General features: G+C 48.3%; 1 protein-coding gene across 1 annotated transcript; it reads right to left on the bottom strand.

Annotated features, from left to right (window-relative positions):
* Positions 1–6,268: 6,268 nt before the first annotated feature.
* Positions 6,269–8,944, bottom strand: LOC125527678 (transcription factor bHLH96). The gene is made up of 3 exons (XM_087519003.1): positions 8,185–8,944; positions 6,752–7,156; positions 6,269–6,578 (listed from the first exon to the last, which is right to left on the bottom strand). Exons 1-3 carry the CDS (start codon positions 8,593–8,595, stop codon positions 6,462–6,464), a joined length of 933 nt encoding a protein of 310 aa, XP_087375129.1. The 5' UTR covers positions 8,596–8,944; the 3' UTR covers positions 6,269–6,461.
* Positions 8,945–17,870: the final 8,926 nt, after the last annotated feature.

Genomic DNA, 17,870 nt, shown 5'->3' with positions numbered 1-17,870 from the left:
ACGGGAAGGGCTTTCGACAAGGAGATTCGCTATCTCCTCTCCTCTTTGTCATTGCCATTGATCCTCTCCAAAAAGTTCTTAATGTGGCCACTCGCTGCGGGATTCTTCACAAGATCAGAGGGCCTGGCACTTGCTTCCGAACCTTCTTTTATGCGGACGACGCGACTGTATTTCTCAAGTCTTTAAAGGAGGATGTTTCGAACCTTGCAACCATCCTGGATTGCTTTTGTCGGGCCACAGGATTATGCACAAACTTCCAGAAAAGCTCTGTCGTCCCCATAAGATATGGGAGCTTGAACTTGGACGAGATCCTCCATGAGCTTCCAGCCTCCCGAGCCTCTTTCCCAGTGAAGTATTTGGGCCTTCCTCTCTCCGTGTGGCAGCTCAAGAGGGTCGACTGCTAATACCTTGAGGACAAGGTCGCAGGCAACCTTGTCTCTTGGGAAGGTGGGAATATCACCATAAAGGGTTGGTACGTTCTTGTCAAATCACTGCTCACCTCGCAGGTGATCTTTCACGCCACTTCCCTCATCATCCCGCCCGGCATGCTTGCTAGCATCAACAAGATTGAGAGAGCTTTCCTCTGGTCTGGGACGGACAAGATGAATGGAGCCAAGTGCAAGGTCAATTGGGAGACGATGCACCGCCCCAAGGATCAAGGGGGCCTTGGTGTGCTTCATCTTGGGAAATTTTCCCATGCACTAAGATTACGATGGCCTTGGTATGAGTGGAATGACTCCCATCGGATGTGGGCGGGAATGGGCAATCCCTGTGACGAGGATGACATGGACCTCTTCTATGCTTCGACCACTATCACTATTGGCAATGGGGCTATTGTGCCTTTTTGGGACTCCCCTTGGTTATTTGGTAGGAAACCAAAAGATGTGGCTCCACTCATCTTTGAGTGCTCTACGAGGAAAAATTGGAAGGTGCGCGAAGCCTTACTCGAGGGCGCATGGGTTGGCAAAGTCAAAATTTTGACCTCCTTTACACTCGAGCATATCCGTCAATTTATCCATCTTTGGACCTTGCTTCGGAATGTTCATCCCGAGGAGGATAGGGTGGATTCCATCGCATGGAAGCACACAACGAATGGTGAATACACCACAACCTCGGCGAATAGGGCGCAATTCTTGGACATTGCACACATAGAGATGAATAAAACCATTTGGAAGGTTTGGGCTCCCCCAAAAATCAAGTTCTTTGCTTGCCTAGCAATTCAAAATCGTGTTTGGACCGCCGATTGCTTGGCCAAGCGAGGTTGGGACAATTGTGGACTTTGCCCACTATGCAAGAGGGAGCAAGAATCTGTGGCTCACCTCTTCTACAAGTGCCGATACACGTTGAGGCTCTGGGAAATGCTGAAAGTATGGCTACAATTGGATACCATGGATATTACTACTTGGCCGGGGGAACGATCGATCAAGGATTGGTGGACAAGGATGTCTAGCGCAACGAGGGTGCATAGGAAAGCTATGGCCTCCCTCACAATGCTTGTTAGCTGGACTATATGGAATGAGAGGAACGCGAGGATTTTCTGCAACAAGTTCAAGCCACCCAACATCCTATTTATCAACATAAAGAGCGAGGCTAAACTTTGGATCACCGCTGGGGCAAAAAATGTGGGTCTTTTGATGCCGGGAGAGTAATGACCATGATGTAATATTTTTCAAATTTTTTCTTTCACAATGTGTTGCAAACTCTTGTCCGTTTCCTACTTTCCTTCTTAATTAATGGATGAGGCAAAGCTTTTGCCTCTGTTTCAAAAAAAACTTGAATTCAATTTTTTTAAATACTTCCTGGCAAAAAAGCCAAAATTTTAATTCATTTTTTAAAAATACTTTCAGGCCAAAAAGGCTATTTTTTTGAGATTTTTAGAAACTCATTTCTTTCGGACCCTTCTTAAAAAAAGGGGTATCAAGTAAAAAAAATTGATTCAAACACCTGATTTTAATTTTCCAGATTATACTGTTAGGCTCAAACTTGCCTAGGCTTCACAAAATTTCGGGCTCCGCCCCTGTCGCACACAGTTTCCTCGAAGTGTCTCTGATTATAGCGTCACGTTTGGACCATCCTCCAGTAGTGGTTCCTTCCCCGGTTGTCCTCCTACACACCTGCATCATCCCAAGACATGGCAACATCGCCTAGGAGCGATGGCTCTGGCTCCAGTTTACGACTCCACCCTTGTGTGTCCCCTCCAAGTAGAAGCATCTTTTTATCCTAATGGCTAGCAAGCTCGATCACTTTTTTTTGGAACGAAGGCTCAAGAAGAGCCCGGCTTTGAATTAACAAAGCCATCAATCAGCCAGGATTACAACTCCAAATTACAACACTCACCAACTAAACAAAAGAAGACAAAAGGCAAAGATACAAGGGCGCCAGGGACCAGCTCACAATACACATACTACAAGCTAGAAAGAAAGATCGGCGTAGAAACTCTAGCTTGGAGATGCCATAAACCTCTTGCACGCTGAAAACCAAGGCGAAAGTGAAATCCTGGTCAGGAGAGTGCACCGACGATGATGTAAGGCTCGTTGTTTCCAACACACCCGGGCTTGAAGAAGACACATCCATCCCGATCCATCGTCAAAGAAATCCCCTACCTCCTCGCCTGGCTCGAAGGCGCCGCACCGTTGAACGATGGACATGCTCACCCTAGAGCCTAGATGGATCGCATTGAAGAAACCACTTGGGCGGAACCAGGCGTTCCTGACATGCCGACGACGACTCACCTAGAGCAGAGCAACACCAAAAGCCATAGTTCTAACATGAAAGAGGGCGAGCGGACAGAATGCACAAATGGGCAACAGCAAGGGCCAAGACCAAAATGGAAGCTTCGGCTCGCTCGACGAGCTGAAGTGCAGCCACCGTAGGAGGGGAACCCTATCCCCTTCCGTCCTGGAAGATCCAAGGGCATCGGAGGAATACACTGCAACCCAACGCAGAGCACCAAAACACCTTGACCCAGCACCAGGGGAGTCCTCGCCACCGCTGGACGCATGCTGCCGCCGCCGACACACGCCACCTACACCACAACGAAGCCCACAACCCATCTGTGTTCCCAAAACAGCGCCTTCAAGAAGGTTACGGCGCCAAGGGCGTCGCCGCCGCCCAACAAAGTTGAGGATTTCTCCCGGGAGACACAGGGGAAGGGGATGGGGGGCAGGACCTGAACAGTGCCTCCGGGAAGGTGCGCGGCGCCCACGGGCGTCGCTGCCATCGCCGCCGGCATGGCTACTGGGGTTTCCCCCGGTCCTGCAACCGTGTCACCCGCTCCCACCCGCAGCAAACCTGGCCCCCATGATGAGGCGGGTCGGATCTGGGGGGGGGGGAGCTCGCTGGAGGAGAAGGGCGGTGGGGACGACCAGATCTGACGCAGCCGGAGCTGGCGATGCCGCGCGCTGGCCCGCATTCTTCGAGGATCTCGCCGTCCACACGGCCAAGAACCGCCGACCCGCGCCCACGCCGCCGGATGCCGAAGCCGGCGACGCCACACCAGCCGGGGCCGCCGCCCCAGATCCAGAGGCCCCCCCGCGGGCGAGGCGAGGCGGCGAGGGCCCCGCCGCCACCTTCATCGGTGGCGCGCCAAGCTTGCTCGGCGGCAGCGAGGGGAGGGCGAGTAGGGGAGGGAGACGGCGGGGTTAGGGTTTCGCCCCTCGAGTCGCCCGAGCGGACGACGCGAGGGAGGGAGGGGAACGATATCAAGCTCGACCACTTCGTGCTTGTGTGAACCCGCTACCCTTCATAACTCCACTACACAAATCCTATTTCGATTATGGGGGTTTGAGGATATAATGGCAAGCTTGTAGCAGCCATGAGTGGATCGTCAAGCACTAGAGGCACCTCCAACGTCGACGGATCTTCCTTCGTGGCTCCTTTTTTGCATGGAATCTTTCGTGGATCCTAGAAGGGCACAGTTCTCCCCTTGAGGCCACTAAAAACATTTCTTCTCAATTTTAGAGACAAGTAGGTTATTGTGGTATAGTCGGATATCTTTTTCACATGTTTTATTCTGGTGTCTGGATACACCTATATTATTTTCACATAGAACCTCATGCAAATTTGTTATTTGTACCAACACAGCTTGTTGCCCTCATCGATTACTTTGTTGCATGTGAATTAACTATAAGAGTATATTTGTTCTTCATGGTTTCCACGTAGATGATTATTTTTAATATTTAGGCAGCATAGGTGCATATTAAATTAACTATTATGTGGTTGGACTACCACAAATTAAGCGACCAGACCAAGCAGGCCATGGCGCTTGAGGAAATAGCTATATGGTTGTAAGGTTTCGGGGATTGTTTATGGTTGTAATGTGTGGTCTGGTTGGTTCATTGTTTGCTAATAAACTATGGCGGAGACTTTATCACTTTTGAGTTGTGATGATCCGAATATGGTGTTGTGGCTAAGTTTGATGCTTTTGAGCATATTGTTGTGATAACTACTAAATGTTGTTGGATTTGGATATTAATGATTTAATGTGCTAATAAATTTATATGAAAATTCATGCTATGCTAAGTAAGAGGATATTTCGCTGAACTTCTGTTTATTTGCATGTTGAATTTATATACTTTTTTAGTATTTAATTGGTGAAATATATCAAAAACAAGTGTCATTTCATGCCAGAATTCAGCAACAAATTTATTCCAAAATCATCTTTTTTGCAGATCACCACACGACATGGCTAAGGGGAAAATCATCTTTTTAGTAGTCGCTTGATGGCCAACCAACGAAATGGCAAATCTATACCTAGTGCAAACTTTCAATGTTGTGAAATTTTGGAGTAACATTGGGCATAAAGTTAAATTCTTGGTGCTATATATGGAATTTCCTAAATGTAATATGGTATACAAAAGACACATTCACTAATTGACTTGACATAATGTTCTTTCAAATAGCGCAACAGCATATAAGTATCTGAGTCCAAAAAATAATTAACGATGCCTGGCTCAAATATTCGTGCAAATACCAAAGTAACATATATGCATGCAAATAAGATTGGAAGAAATCCAACAATAATAACTGAGTAAGTGATCCACACTAACGTATTTATCTCAACATGTAACCAAGCATGCAAAAGGGCTTAAATATTTTTATTACATGATGCTATTTATTTCAATATTTTCGTAATTATACATTTATCATAATCATATGTAAATAGATAAGAGGATTCATATCTATTATAAAAAATTCACCAGAAGTACAAAGCACCCCAATAATAATATCATATCTATCTTTTGTTTCAGTTATTATATTATTAATTCATATATTCATATTCATATAATTAAATCTCATTGGAATATATGTAAGAAAATTCCCAAACAACGTCCGGGGCATCATCTAGTATACCAGCATATACAAGTTTCCTTCAAAGAAAACAAGAAAGTGCATTTATGAAATCATGTCGTGTGGGCACCTACAAAGAGACGCTCATAATAACACAACTGCAACAAGCAGCAATTTCCCTGACGCCTACGCAGCGACAACTATTTCCCGGTCAATCGAATCTCTAGCCTCTCACGAATACCACTCATGTTGTCTGTGTACGCAGTATGCTCGATCGTGCATGAACCCTGAAACGCACATTTATGTCTGCACAACACATGCATTATTCGCCCACGGCCCACTCGTCCGCAGAGCCGAGCTCTATACACGGAGGAGATTTATTGCGCAACAGATAAAAGAGGATCCAACTCGTCACATCATCGGGCAATCATTCTGCTTCCTGCCGGCTAGCTCTGTTCATCCCCAAACAAATCTCTCGACACAGATGTACCACACGGTGAAACAGAAGCATGTGAATGGATTCGAGACACACAGCAGTTGTGTGTCTGTGTGCACGCATGTAAAGTAAATCCGTGAATGCATGCACAAGTACGCATGTACGACTCCCAAAAAGGATGTGTTCACTTCAGGCTGGCCATAGTAGAGGTATCATAGTCGGTATAATGCACTCGAAAATAGCAAATATAGATAGATACCGTAGCAGAGAATTAAAGAAAAGGAGGAGAGAGAGAGTTAGATTAACATAGATAGATATCGTTACATGATAAATGTTATATCATTTTGTGTCATGCATGACCATAAATAAGGTCATCTATGATAATACTTTATATACTATGCACTATAAAGGTAGTATTATACACTAGTATCGTATGCATGACACTAGAACGATACTTCCACTATGAGTAGCCTCGGAGCCAAGCATGCAGCGCGCCAGTTTTGTTGTACAGCTAGTTATCTTGTCATAGTGTGTTTTTTTCGCCATTGCTCTGGACCAGGCAAGGGTTTGCATGCAGGGTACAGTCGTCATTCACAGTTTCACGTACAAAGATAGAGTAGAATTGATTCCATTTTCCAGGACACGGCAGGTACACGACATGCACAGATGCAGGGAGCAGTGCAGCATCACAGGCTTGCACGACGGTCGCCTCCGTGGCATCGATCAGCCATCAGCATCAGCTCGAGCTGCTGAGTCGACCGGCCTCCTCCTCCTCCCGCTGTATCCTGGCCAGGATCTCATGCACAGCGGCCGCAATATCTTCCACAGAGCTCAGCTTGGAGCCATCCTCCACCTACCGTACGTGCAAAACAAACAACGATCACCACCACCGGACGCCGTTCTTATATAGAAACGGAAACCAACCGTCGACGAGCCACGGCTCGATCCGTCGATCTGTCTCCATCACCTTATACTCCATTATAAATAAACTAAGTAGCATAGCACGTACGGAGAAAGGTTAATTACCTTTAGGCTGAAGGAATACAGGACCATGGCGTCGACGGTGGTCACGTTGAGGTGGAGCGGCGGGATGCGCAGCTGCTGCAGCCCGGCGACAAGCCTCAGGAGCTGCTTCGGCCGCCGCCGGGAGAGCACCTTGAGGCTCGCGTGGCCTTCCACCATGGTCACCTCGATGTCGGCCACGCCGGCCTCGCTCTTGAGGCCGCTCGAATCGGCACCGGAGCCGCCGTCGCTGGCGGTGGCCTGCGTGGCGTTACACGAGGTGGAGTACTGTGGGAAGGTGAAGGAGCTGGCGAAAGGGGATCGGCCGGTGCGATTCTTGACGCTTTTTTGGACTTCGAGCGATTGGAGGAGCTGCTCCAGCTCCTTCACGTAGTTGATTGCCCCTCCAACTATGGATGCTTGGTCGCCCTACCAAAATGTAAAAGAACATTGTCAAAAAAATATACAGTTAATTTCTTAATGATCAGCCACTCATTTATTTGAATCATACGATTGAACCAGTGATGTGTTTTTTTTGGCCAACCAGGCGAACCCCTTTTCATGCATTAACCCCTTTGGGTTTTTTTCTTGCGAATTATTAACCCCTTTGGTTAATTGCTCAATGGAAATGACCGGTTCTTACAGATAGCAAACAAAAGGGGAACCGGAAGAAATATGCTGAGTTGGAGCATTAGCATGAAACCGGCTGAGAGTGCTCGCCCTAAAACGCTCCTACATGACAGAAATCTACTAACACAATAGGAGCTCGAGAGATGCTAAAATCAATTAAATCATACATATACAACTAATAATGTCTTAATGATTACTCACTCATCTGATACGATTGAACTTGCATTTTTTCCCAAAGGGGCGAATCGCCTTTTCATTCATTAGTTGCTCAATCGAAATAACATGTTTTTGCGGATATCCAAAGGGGAATGGAAAGAGAGGTGCGAGTTGGAGCATTAGCAGAACAATCGCCGCGATTGCGAGTGTTGACCGGTTCTTACAACAAAAGGGGAATGTGAAGAGGGTTGTGAGTTTGAACATAAGGCAGATACTCGTTGAGAGCGTTGACCGGTTCTTATAGCAAAAGGGGAATGGAAAGATCTTTGCGAGTTGGAAAATCATCAGAAAGCTTGTTATGAGTGCCCGATGTCGAAACACTCTACGGTGCAAAAACCTACTAATAGTGACACTATAGACACTTGAGAGATTCTAAAATCGAGTAAAGCTTATGATGCTTAGTAAATATAAAATCGATTAGAGCTTATGATGCTTTTTTTTTCTTTTGAAAAGAAGGTTGAAACCCCACATCTGCATCATTGTGATGCACACAACCAATTCTTATGAATTATTAAGAGCTTATGATGCTTAGTAAAGATAAAATCGAGTAGAGCAAATAAGCAGGCAGATAAAATCGAGTAAAGCTTATGATGCTTAGTAAATAGTAGTACCCTTTGAGCGTAGGATTGTGGCATGAGTGAGCGGAGCGCAGCGAGGTACTCGTTCATCTGGCGGCGGCGGTTGCGCTCGACCGCAATGTGGGTCCTCCGCTGGCTCTCCACCTCCTCCTTGTTCTTGACGATCTTGGTGCGCCTCCGCTTCCTCCTCCCCGTCGCCGCCGCTGCCATGGCCGGCTCCGGCGCCGCCGCCTTGCCCTCGGAGGACGCCTCAGACTGGTCCCAGCTGGAGACCGGCTCCCACTGATCCTCCGCATTGGGCGCCACGGGGGCGGCCAAAAGCTGCTGATCCCAGCAGTCTTCCAGGAACCCGCCGGCGCCTACCATGTCGCACCAGGGCCCGAGCCCCGGAGCCTGGCCGTAGCCGAAGTGGCCTTGCGCGAACACCACGGCCTCCAGCGCCATGCGCGCGCCGGCAAGCGGCAAAAGGTTCACGGCCTGTGAGTGTGAGGGAGACGGCCGGAGATCGACAAGACAAGCTAGTAGACAGGTGGCACACACAGTACGCGGCGGCAGCGACACAGGTACTGATCGGCGTGTGAGGTGGGAGGGAGGGTGGCGAGCGGCGCCCGCGTTTTATAGGGAGCGCGCGGACGGAGGGAGGGATCGGAGGGGACCATCACCATGCGCGCGCGAGGGCGTTGGTGGCGCGCTGTGCTGCCACTTCGGGGAAGGAATCAACGGGGAGGCGTCCGACCCAACGGTTTAGGCAACAGAATCGGGCAAGGCCAACAAGCGAGAGAGAAGGGAAGGGATCGAGACGAGGAAAAATATACTGAAAACTTGGGCCAATGGCAAACAAAGGGCAGAGGGTTGCAAATCCACAGGTCCCGGCGGGGTGTATTTGCAAACTGGGCTGTACGGCTACGGGTTTTTTTCAGGTGCAGGGGGGCGGTCAAATTATGCGAGAGTGCGTGGACCGAGAGATTCTCTATGCATCTGCTGCATGCACGGTGGCCCGCCCGCCCGGGTAACATGCAGCGCCAGCTTTGCGCACGCACCTAGCACTAGCGCTAGTACACACCTTGTCCAGCTTGCTGTCGAGATTTTACGGTGAGCCACCCACCCAAACTAACCTAACCTAGCTCAAAGCCTCACCATACGTCTACAGCTTCACTGCAGCGCCAACTCCTACGTAGGAGCACTGGCTAGACGGCTAGAGCAGCCATATGAAGGTTCGGACTAGCCAGCTGCATGCATGCATGCATGTGCTGTGATTTCACCGTTCATGCATCGACCTCCTTCTCCTTGGCCACTTGTACAATTCAACTAGGCGCCGCGCCTCATGTGACATCTCACTACAAAGGTTATATGGCGCATCTGTCTTTCGGTAGCCTGTAGCCTGTAGGCAATGTTTTTGCCTGCTCTGCTAGCTTCTTGTGTGCTTGCAGATTAATTAAACAAGCCCAAGTCTAGAATTACCCCTAAGTACTACAAGCATTCACCCTCTGAAAATAGTACAAACATTAACCTAGTATTATGTATTTTAGGTTGTGGAGCAGAGTGGATGGAGGTCGGCAATGGCCCGGGAGATGTGTGTTGTTGTGTCGCACGGGTTTTGGCTGACACTGTGTGGTCGGCAGGATCACGATGCCATTGGGTGGCGACAAGTTGGATCCATGTCGTCGTTGAGGGGCCATTCTAGGGCTACTCCTTCCGTAGTAGGAACGGTCTCGTTCTCCTTGTAGTGATGGCGGCTAAATGGTTGTGGTTCCAACCAAAACCGCTGGTTTATGGACATTAGGTGGCGCGTTTGTGGGTTGTGGCCTACGATCTTGATGTCGGTGTGTGCATGCTAGCTAGGTGGGCGAGTTTGTTTGTTTCAGTCCAGTTTTCCTTATTAGTTAACTAGGGAGCATTTTTGACCATTACTCTTTGTCTTGGCAATCGACCTTCTCACCCACACACTTGAGCTTGCCATGGGACAGGGCCTCCTTCACCATCTTTGGGGTTGCACACCTACCATGATGACCATCTTGTATGTTGGCGATGTTACTGTCTTCGTGGCCCTAGTTCTTCGTGGCCCTAGTTAAAGATGATACACATAACCTTGCATTCATTGTTTAGAGCTTTGGTCTGGTTACAAGTCATGTAACAAATTGCTTAAGAGTATGGTGGTGCCAATCAAATGACATGGCTTTAACCTCGATGACATTCTGTGAGACTTCCTGGCCGTTAGGTCATGCTTTCCTTTGGGCTACATAGGCTTCCCGCTCTCCCTGGCTCACTTGTGGCATCATGAATTTCAACCCCTATGGGAGAAAGTTGTTGGCAAAGAGAAGGTGAGGAATGACAAGATATTTAGTACCTCACGCCCCTCGGCGTCCCTGTGGAAGTACTGAATTATATTGACAAGCTTCGGCGTGCCTACCTTTGTGCATCTTGTGAGTTGCGACAAAGTTCCAGTTGGCAAGTGCAAAGTTAAATGTGACATTGTCTATCACCCAAAAGAGTTTGGTGGCCTAATTTTCCTCAACCTAGGAAACTACGAGCGCCCCTAGGTATTGGCCGACTATGGATGGAATGGATTGAGGCCTCTAGGATGCGGATCGGTTTGGATAACCACTTCAATGAGAGAAGTAGATATCTTTTTGCGCCTGCAACTTCAGTGATCCATGGTATGGAAGCTATGGGTCCATCTAAGTATATTTTTGTGTGGTTAGCGATTCAAGATCCTCTTTCGACAACGAATAGGCCCCAAGCCGCGGTTGGAAAAACTATGTCTCCTTCCAACTTTGCAAGCGAGAGCAAGAAACCATGTCATGACTGCTTTCATGTCTAGATACACCACAAGAATTGGAGTGTGGCGGTAAGTTGGCTAAGCTTACTTGACATCCACCCAGAGCTATGGTCCAACGCCCCTACTATAGAAGGGTGAGTAAACTTTATGAGTTGCCGAAGCTTCTCTCATGCTTATCATGGCTTGTTTGGAACGTAGGTATTCTACCACGTCGAGATCCCTCCTATGATCAAATATCAAATATGAAGCAAAAAAAATAGCAGACTGCGGGAGCAAAACATTTGAGTAGCCTCATGTGGGAAGAGTATTGTTCTTGTTTTACCGTTCTACCTTTTTTGCTTTTATTTCGGCTTTGCCCCGTCGGATTATGTGTACAATCTAACCCCTTAATTAGTTTTTTGAACAATCATCGGTAGGGGAGAGCATCCCCACCTGAATATATCAATATATTACTCAAAAAGAGTCACAAAATTACAATATCATGTCGTAACACGAGGAGAGGTATAACCTCCAAGACTTGGTCGCTTCCTTATCAGACAACTCAGAGAATCTAAAATCCAAAGGGAGAAGTCATGAATAGTTTTCCTCACAAAGTATGCGATTTGCCGCGGAAAGCACATGCGTTTCTGGAGTCCCAAAGTTTCCATAGAATAGTTAGCAGCACTGAGCTCCAACCAGAGGGGTCAAGGACATCACGCGTTTGCGAGGCCATGGAAGATCCAACAAAGAAGAGCGTTGGATGTCCAGGTCATCGCGCCAGACCTGAACGATAGCGAGGAAGGGGAGTGCGATGTGAGCAACATCATCTACCAGGAGATCACACCTAGGGCAGGTTGCCGAGTTGGTGATGGTTTTGCGGAACAGTTTGGCCTTGGAGTTGAGTCGATCTTGGAAGAGGAGCCATGTGAAGATGGCGTCCCCCCGCATCCGTGTCCGCAGACTCGTCCCCTGTCCGTGGAGAATGCGAGAGGATTTTTGTGGGTTGCCGTTGGAGATGCCCTAACCTCCAAGACTTGGTGGCTTCCTTAACAGACAACCCAGAGAATCTAAAACCCAAAGAAAGAAGTCATGAATAATGTTCCTAATAGTAAAACGTGAAGTCTGAGATTCGCCATGGAAAGCACATGCATTTCTGGAGTCCCAAAATTTCCATAGAATAGTTAGCAACGCCAAGCTCCAAACTAAGGGGTCAAGGCCATCCTGTGTTTGGGAGGCCCATAGAAGATCCAACAAAGAACAGGGTCGGATGTCGAGGTCATCGCGCCAGACCTGAATTGTCGCAGGACAAGGGAGTGCGATGTGAGCAGTATCTTCTACCAGGGCATCACACCTAGGGCGGGTTGCCAAGTTGGTGATGGTCTTGCGGAACAGTTTGGTCTTGGCATTGAGTCTAATCTTGGAGGAGGAACCATGAGAAGATCTTCACCTTGATAGGCACCCGTGGGGACCAAATGGAGGAAGCATTGCGGTCGATTTCGCCTTGAATAGCAATGGTGTTGTAGGCATTGCTTGAGGAAAAGGCAGCCCATGTGTGAGGAAGCGCTCATCGTTGGAGCTTTTTCCTCATTCTTCATTTTTTATCTAGTGAAAAAGAAGAGATATTGTTGGTTGCTCGGGAAAAGAAAAGAAATGTATATATGCTCCTTGAGAGGAACGAGGCTGTGTGCAATAGAGCATTGTGCATAGTAGTTTAATTTTTGGTTAGAAAAGATTGACAAGTATTTTTTGCGTCATAGAACCCTCATCGTACTAATGCACAATCGATCTACATTAGATTTCCAATCTAATGATTTGATTGAATCCCGTTTTGTGTTGCGCAAGTCATGTAACCTTCAATTCACTGCCACGCTTGACTCTGGCGTTGTTAGATGACGGAACCCCATAAATATAATTTCTCAAAATAAAAACACCATAAATATATTAATATTTTGTCGCAAATAAATACAACAGTACCAGATTATAGGGTCCTGAAACCAGCATTACTGGCAACTCGACTTTAATTATTGTATCAATGACACGGTGGCGACATTGATATAGTGAAGAAAGATGTTAGCCACACACAATTGTGCCGTATCATATGTACGCAACATGAACAAAAACAGCCGTGTCAGCAACAGGAGAGGGAAAGCGAAAGATGCATGCATCTCTAGACACTGACCAATTCAGGTTGTCATTTTCATGCTATTCCTTATTTGGGCCTGCCGAAATGTAGTATTGTTCGTTCACATTTTCTTCTTCTTCAACGTTTCACTTCATTTAATCAGCCCTATTTTTTGTACTACATAGATGGCTCTAGTAAATGAAGTTGCCGCTTCATCCAATCACCTCTTTGAAATGCCATGCATTCTTTTCTGGAAACACTACTCTTGGACGAATAAATTGCACTTTTTGGGTACGTGGCAGGGCCAAACTAAAGTTTACAGACACTCCTGTACCGAAAATATAAAGTAATAACAACGTGGTACTTGTTTCAGAAACATGCATGCATTGTCTGAAGACAGCACATAGCAACCATTGGAATCTCTCCCAAGAATTTTGCAAGCAAGCTGACAAGCTACATTAAAAAATTATAACCAGTCTAGGAGCGACAACTCGAGACTACTGTTTGTCACACATGGTGGGGGAATAAGAACAAACGCTTCTTGCAATTTTGTAAACTACATGCTGTCGGGGTCGGGTACACGTTAGATCAAGCTCAATTAGGGAACCTGAAACCGCTCCCAAGAAAAGTTTCCCGCAAGCCAGTGAAACCAGCGGCAGAACACAGGATTGGGCAAGTGCGCCTTGTTTTATTCTTCAGGTGTTGCACAGGAGGATTACAAGTGTACGTTCTCTATTAGTTTGTCTGCAATCACACGCCTGGACTCTAGCGACGCCGGGATTAATCAAGTACTCTACTACTCCTACGATTGGTCGCATCCTTTTGTAGATGTAAGATGTCGCAAATGATGCAAGAAATACTAATTATGGAGGGCGTTTGCTTTTGGGCAATGGACACTTTATCAGTGTATCAAGATACATAATGCACTATTAGAGGTTTCCTTCAACCATGGATGCGAGTGTAGCTAGCCATCGGATCGGACCTCCTCCATCTTAGGTTGTTTCTTGATTTTTACTACGGTATTTCTGTAAGAGGTTTATTTTTATCAATGTTTATACGTATTGGCTGTGTGCATCTTTTTATGCAAAGGCTGGACGATCGCTTGTTGCGGCTGTATAGGTCGATATAACAATTGGATGAAAATGTTCTTTATCGATAAAAGTACCATGTATTTGTTGTATATGGAGTATGGAGTATGTGCTGTGGTGTCCTCTTGAGATTCTTAACGCCAGGCTCTGATGTGTTTTCCATGAGAATCTGCACAGATCAAGACTGAAATGGTATTTTATGTCAACATACACATTAACAAAACCGATCCGTACGATAATCAGGAAGTAAATCATTTCTGGAATTTCGCTTTGCTTTTTATCTTTTTGATATCGACAGATTCATTATCGTTCAAACTTATTTCTTCCCCATTTTCCAAGCTGGAAATTTCGAAGCCCCCAAACCCTAGTTGGCCTGGTTACTGGTAATTGGCTTGCACGCACACGCAGGTTCATTGGATTTCCAGCCTAGGACTCAACCGTTAATCAGTGCTGAAAATTTCTCATAGTTTTGCTCGGACAACATTGAAAGCTGTCACGTGTACACATGCATGCTATAACCCCATCTTGTCAGCAAAATGTACAAGGTGTTCACTTCTTCGAAAACTCAGCCTAGTCTATAGTACCTTATTTCTCCTTCACGTAGATGTGCGTGTACCACCACCAATATGGGCTACTTGGCTAGACAAGCGGCGAGAAGACAACCATACACATCAGTATTTTCATCTACAAAGAAACAAATAGATCGTACGGCCTCTAACAATGTAGGTGCACTTCTATATTTCCATCCTTAACGTGATTCTCGGCGATCTTTGTCCATTCTGCTCAGGCCTTAATTAGTCTGTACCAAACCATGAGAGAACCTTCACCATTTCATGCCAAACTATACCAGAAGCACAACAAAAGTACAACATGCTGCTGATGTGGCGCCATCTGACCATTTCATGGCGAAAACCGGAGACCTACGCCGCATAACCGGAGGCGGTATGCCGTGTGCAGACAAGATAGTTAATCAGCAAAAATCCTGGAGAGATCTCTTGTGGGGGATAAATTTGATTTAATGGAGTTTTTTTGCGACTGCGAGTGTGAAATGCAAAATTTGGAAGCATTGCTAACCTCCTGCCGTCTCCGGTCAATTTCTGGCCTATTGCTGGCCTTAAACAAATGGATCTAGTGTTCTTCGTTTGGGTCAGTCCCTTGCTGGCTAGTATATTGGAGGCTTTTGATTTACCTCAAGTTTATAGCAACTTGTATGAAGAAAATGTTTGCCCGTACAGGCTAGATTCTTCCTATAGCCTTCATCAGGATTAAAGAATACCCTAGCTGGTATATAATTATGCCAACTCCCGAGATTGACATGATTCTTGCAAAACTATATGTGTCCAGTTACAGAGAACATGCATCCGAAGTTCTGAACTAATAGGATGCATATCCTATGTTAGGCATCTCCAATGGCAACCCGCAAAAGTCCTTCCCCATCCATCCGCGGACACAGATGCTGGAGGACGCCATCCAACCGTAGCCGCATACATTTTAAACCACATTTTAACTAACCGAAGAAATTCATACCAAATGGCCGATATTCATCAAAGTTCGGATAGAAAATAGGACAAATCATCCATACACAGCATGCAAATTAAGTCTAGTACAATGATTTCTCTAATTCGACTAGATCCCGGATGTCCAACAAGGCATTTAACCCAGGGTATTCGGAGGAGGAGGTGGCCACGATCGTTGACGGGGTCGTGCCGTTGGACGATCCGGCGCGACAAGGGCTGCATTCTGAAGAGAGAGTGGAGGTGGTACGCCGGATCATCCACCGGAGGACGGCGGCAGCGGCCGCAGGTCGGTCATGGAAAGGCCCCCTTCCGAAGGTATGTCTCAAACCCATTACATTAGCTGATTTTTTCGATTCGGATTCGTGGACTCGCGTAGTACGTAAGAAGAAGAAGGGGAAGGGCGGGATCGACGTGCCGGCGCTGGCGCCTGTGACCACCTCCGTGGCTGAGATCCGGGTGGCGAGAGCAGCGCGTTTGAACGTGATCCTGGGCCAGCTTGGGCCGGAGTTGGAGCAGGCTGGTTCTGGACGGGTGGCCCAACATGGGGATGCGCAGGTTGGGCCGACTGCAGCCGCAATTGCTGGATATGAGGCCCAGGCAATTAGCGATGCGGGTACTGTTGATCCTGTCGAGTGCGTAGCGACGAGTCTACGTGATTCTTCGTTGCCGCCGACTAGGGTTCTTCGTTTTGCCACGCCTGGTTTTCCTTCGTGTGGGATTGGCCGGGCGGTACGCGTTCCTCCTCTTGGCATGGCGGGGGGTCGTGGTGTCGGCCTTCCTAGCCCGAGGCCCTCGGGGGCTGCCGCGGCTACACAGGCCGGGCGAGGTACAGCCCCGCCTGCGGGTCAGCGACCTCCGGTGCCGGCTGGATCGATCGGCCGGGGCGCTGGGGTCGCGCCAGGCCAGCGCTCGACAGGGTTTGGGATAGGGCCGCGTCCTGCGCCGGGAGGGTCTACTTCGATGGGACCACGACCGGCAGCGGGCGGGACTGCTCCGTCGAGGCCGCGACTGGCGGCGCCCTTCGGGACGGCTATGGCGGGTCGGGGAGCTGCACCGGTTGGGCAGCGGCCACCTGCGCCCAGCGCTGCTGTCGGCATGCAGCGCAAGCAGCCTCCGGCGCAAGGGTAATAGCCAAGGGCACCGCCCCCTCATGTGGCTACTAGGCCTCCTCAGATACGTTCCGGGCCGGTGCAGACCGCGACAGCGCAGCAAGGGGGAGGTGCTGGCGCGGGACTCAACCGTGCTCATACTGCAGCGCCCCGGGGTCAGTGGGGCGATGATGGCATCGACGCGTATGGCGAGAGTCAGCATCGCGGCTCTTCCTCGGCCGGCGGTGGGCGAGGCTATGCCTGGCAGAGTGATGGAACGGCTGAAAGATCGTTTCTTGGACCTCCAGGTGGCTTCATCGAGGGCGCTTCTGGCCCGGATCGCCGGCCGAGAGGTGGTTTTCGAGGACATCATGGTGGTCGCGGTGGAAGGAACCGGTTTCGACAACCTCCTCCATCGACGGTCATGGCGGATCCCACAGCCTCTTCTGAGATGACTGAGACTGGACAGACGGTTGTTCTGTCCGGTCAGGCTATGGAGGTGGTGATGACGCTGGCCGCTGTTGAGATTCCGGTGTCTGAGCCAGTAGTGGCGACTGCTTCTCATGCTGCTGACTAGTCTGAGGGTGAGAGAGCTTCTAAGTGCGCTCGGAAAAAAAGAAAAGATGTTGTGTTATCGGTGTGGTGAGTGAGGCCATTTTATTGCTGAGTGTGTTACCGAGCTTTGTGACACCTGCCTCAGACCAGCGCACAACACGGGAGAGTGCCCGATACCGAGAGATCAGATGCCGAGTATCATGATTTATGGTGTCTGTTGTGCCGAGCTGATGTTCTTTGAGTCTCCCTATGCGGAGGAGGTCCCTGAGGAGGCTCAGAGCTTGACTACGGGTGTGGTCAAAGTCACGAAAGGTGAAGTTCCTGAGGCTTAGATAATTACGCGACTCAGGGAGTTAGCTCCGGGGGACTTTCAGTGGGAGCTTATTCGCCTTGAGGACAACAGCTATAAGGTTGAGTTTCCGACTACAGAGGACTTGGAGCGTCTTCTCAGTTTTGGGCTGTGCAGAGTTCCCGGAACTGAGTGCATTCTTGAGTTTCTTGAGTGGAAGAAGGTGGAGCCGCAGGGAATGCCACTCACTCAGGTTTGGTTGAGGTTCTCGGGAGTCCCATCTAAGCTGATTCGGGATGTTT

This window comes from Triticum urartu, chromosome 4A, assembly GCF_056163025.1.
Source record: "Triticum urartu cultivar PI428250 chromosome 4A, HENAU_Tu73, whole genome shotgun sequence".
NCBI classification, from domain to species: domain Eukaryota; kingdom Viridiplantae; phylum Streptophyta; class Magnoliopsida; order Poales; family Poaceae; genus Triticum; species Triticum urartu.
The sequence above is the reverse complement of the archived record's forward strand: the minus strand, read 5'-3'. Positions and strand labels throughout refer to the sequence as shown.

Excerpts from the sequence above, each read along its gene's own strand:
- LOC125527678 (XM_087519003.1), bottom strand. The coding sequence starts at position 8,595 with ATGGCGCTGGAGGCCGTGGTGTTCGCGCAAGGCCACTTCGGCTACGGC. Across the intron at positions 7,157-8,184 it reads CACAATCCTACGCTCAAAGG|GGCGACCAAGCATCCATAGT; the intron begins GTACTACTATTT and ends ACATTTTGGTAG. Across the intron at positions 6,579-6,751 it reads TGTATTCCTTCAGCCTAAAG|GTGGAGGATGGCTCCAAGCT; the intron begins GTAATTAACCTT and ends CACGTACGGTAG.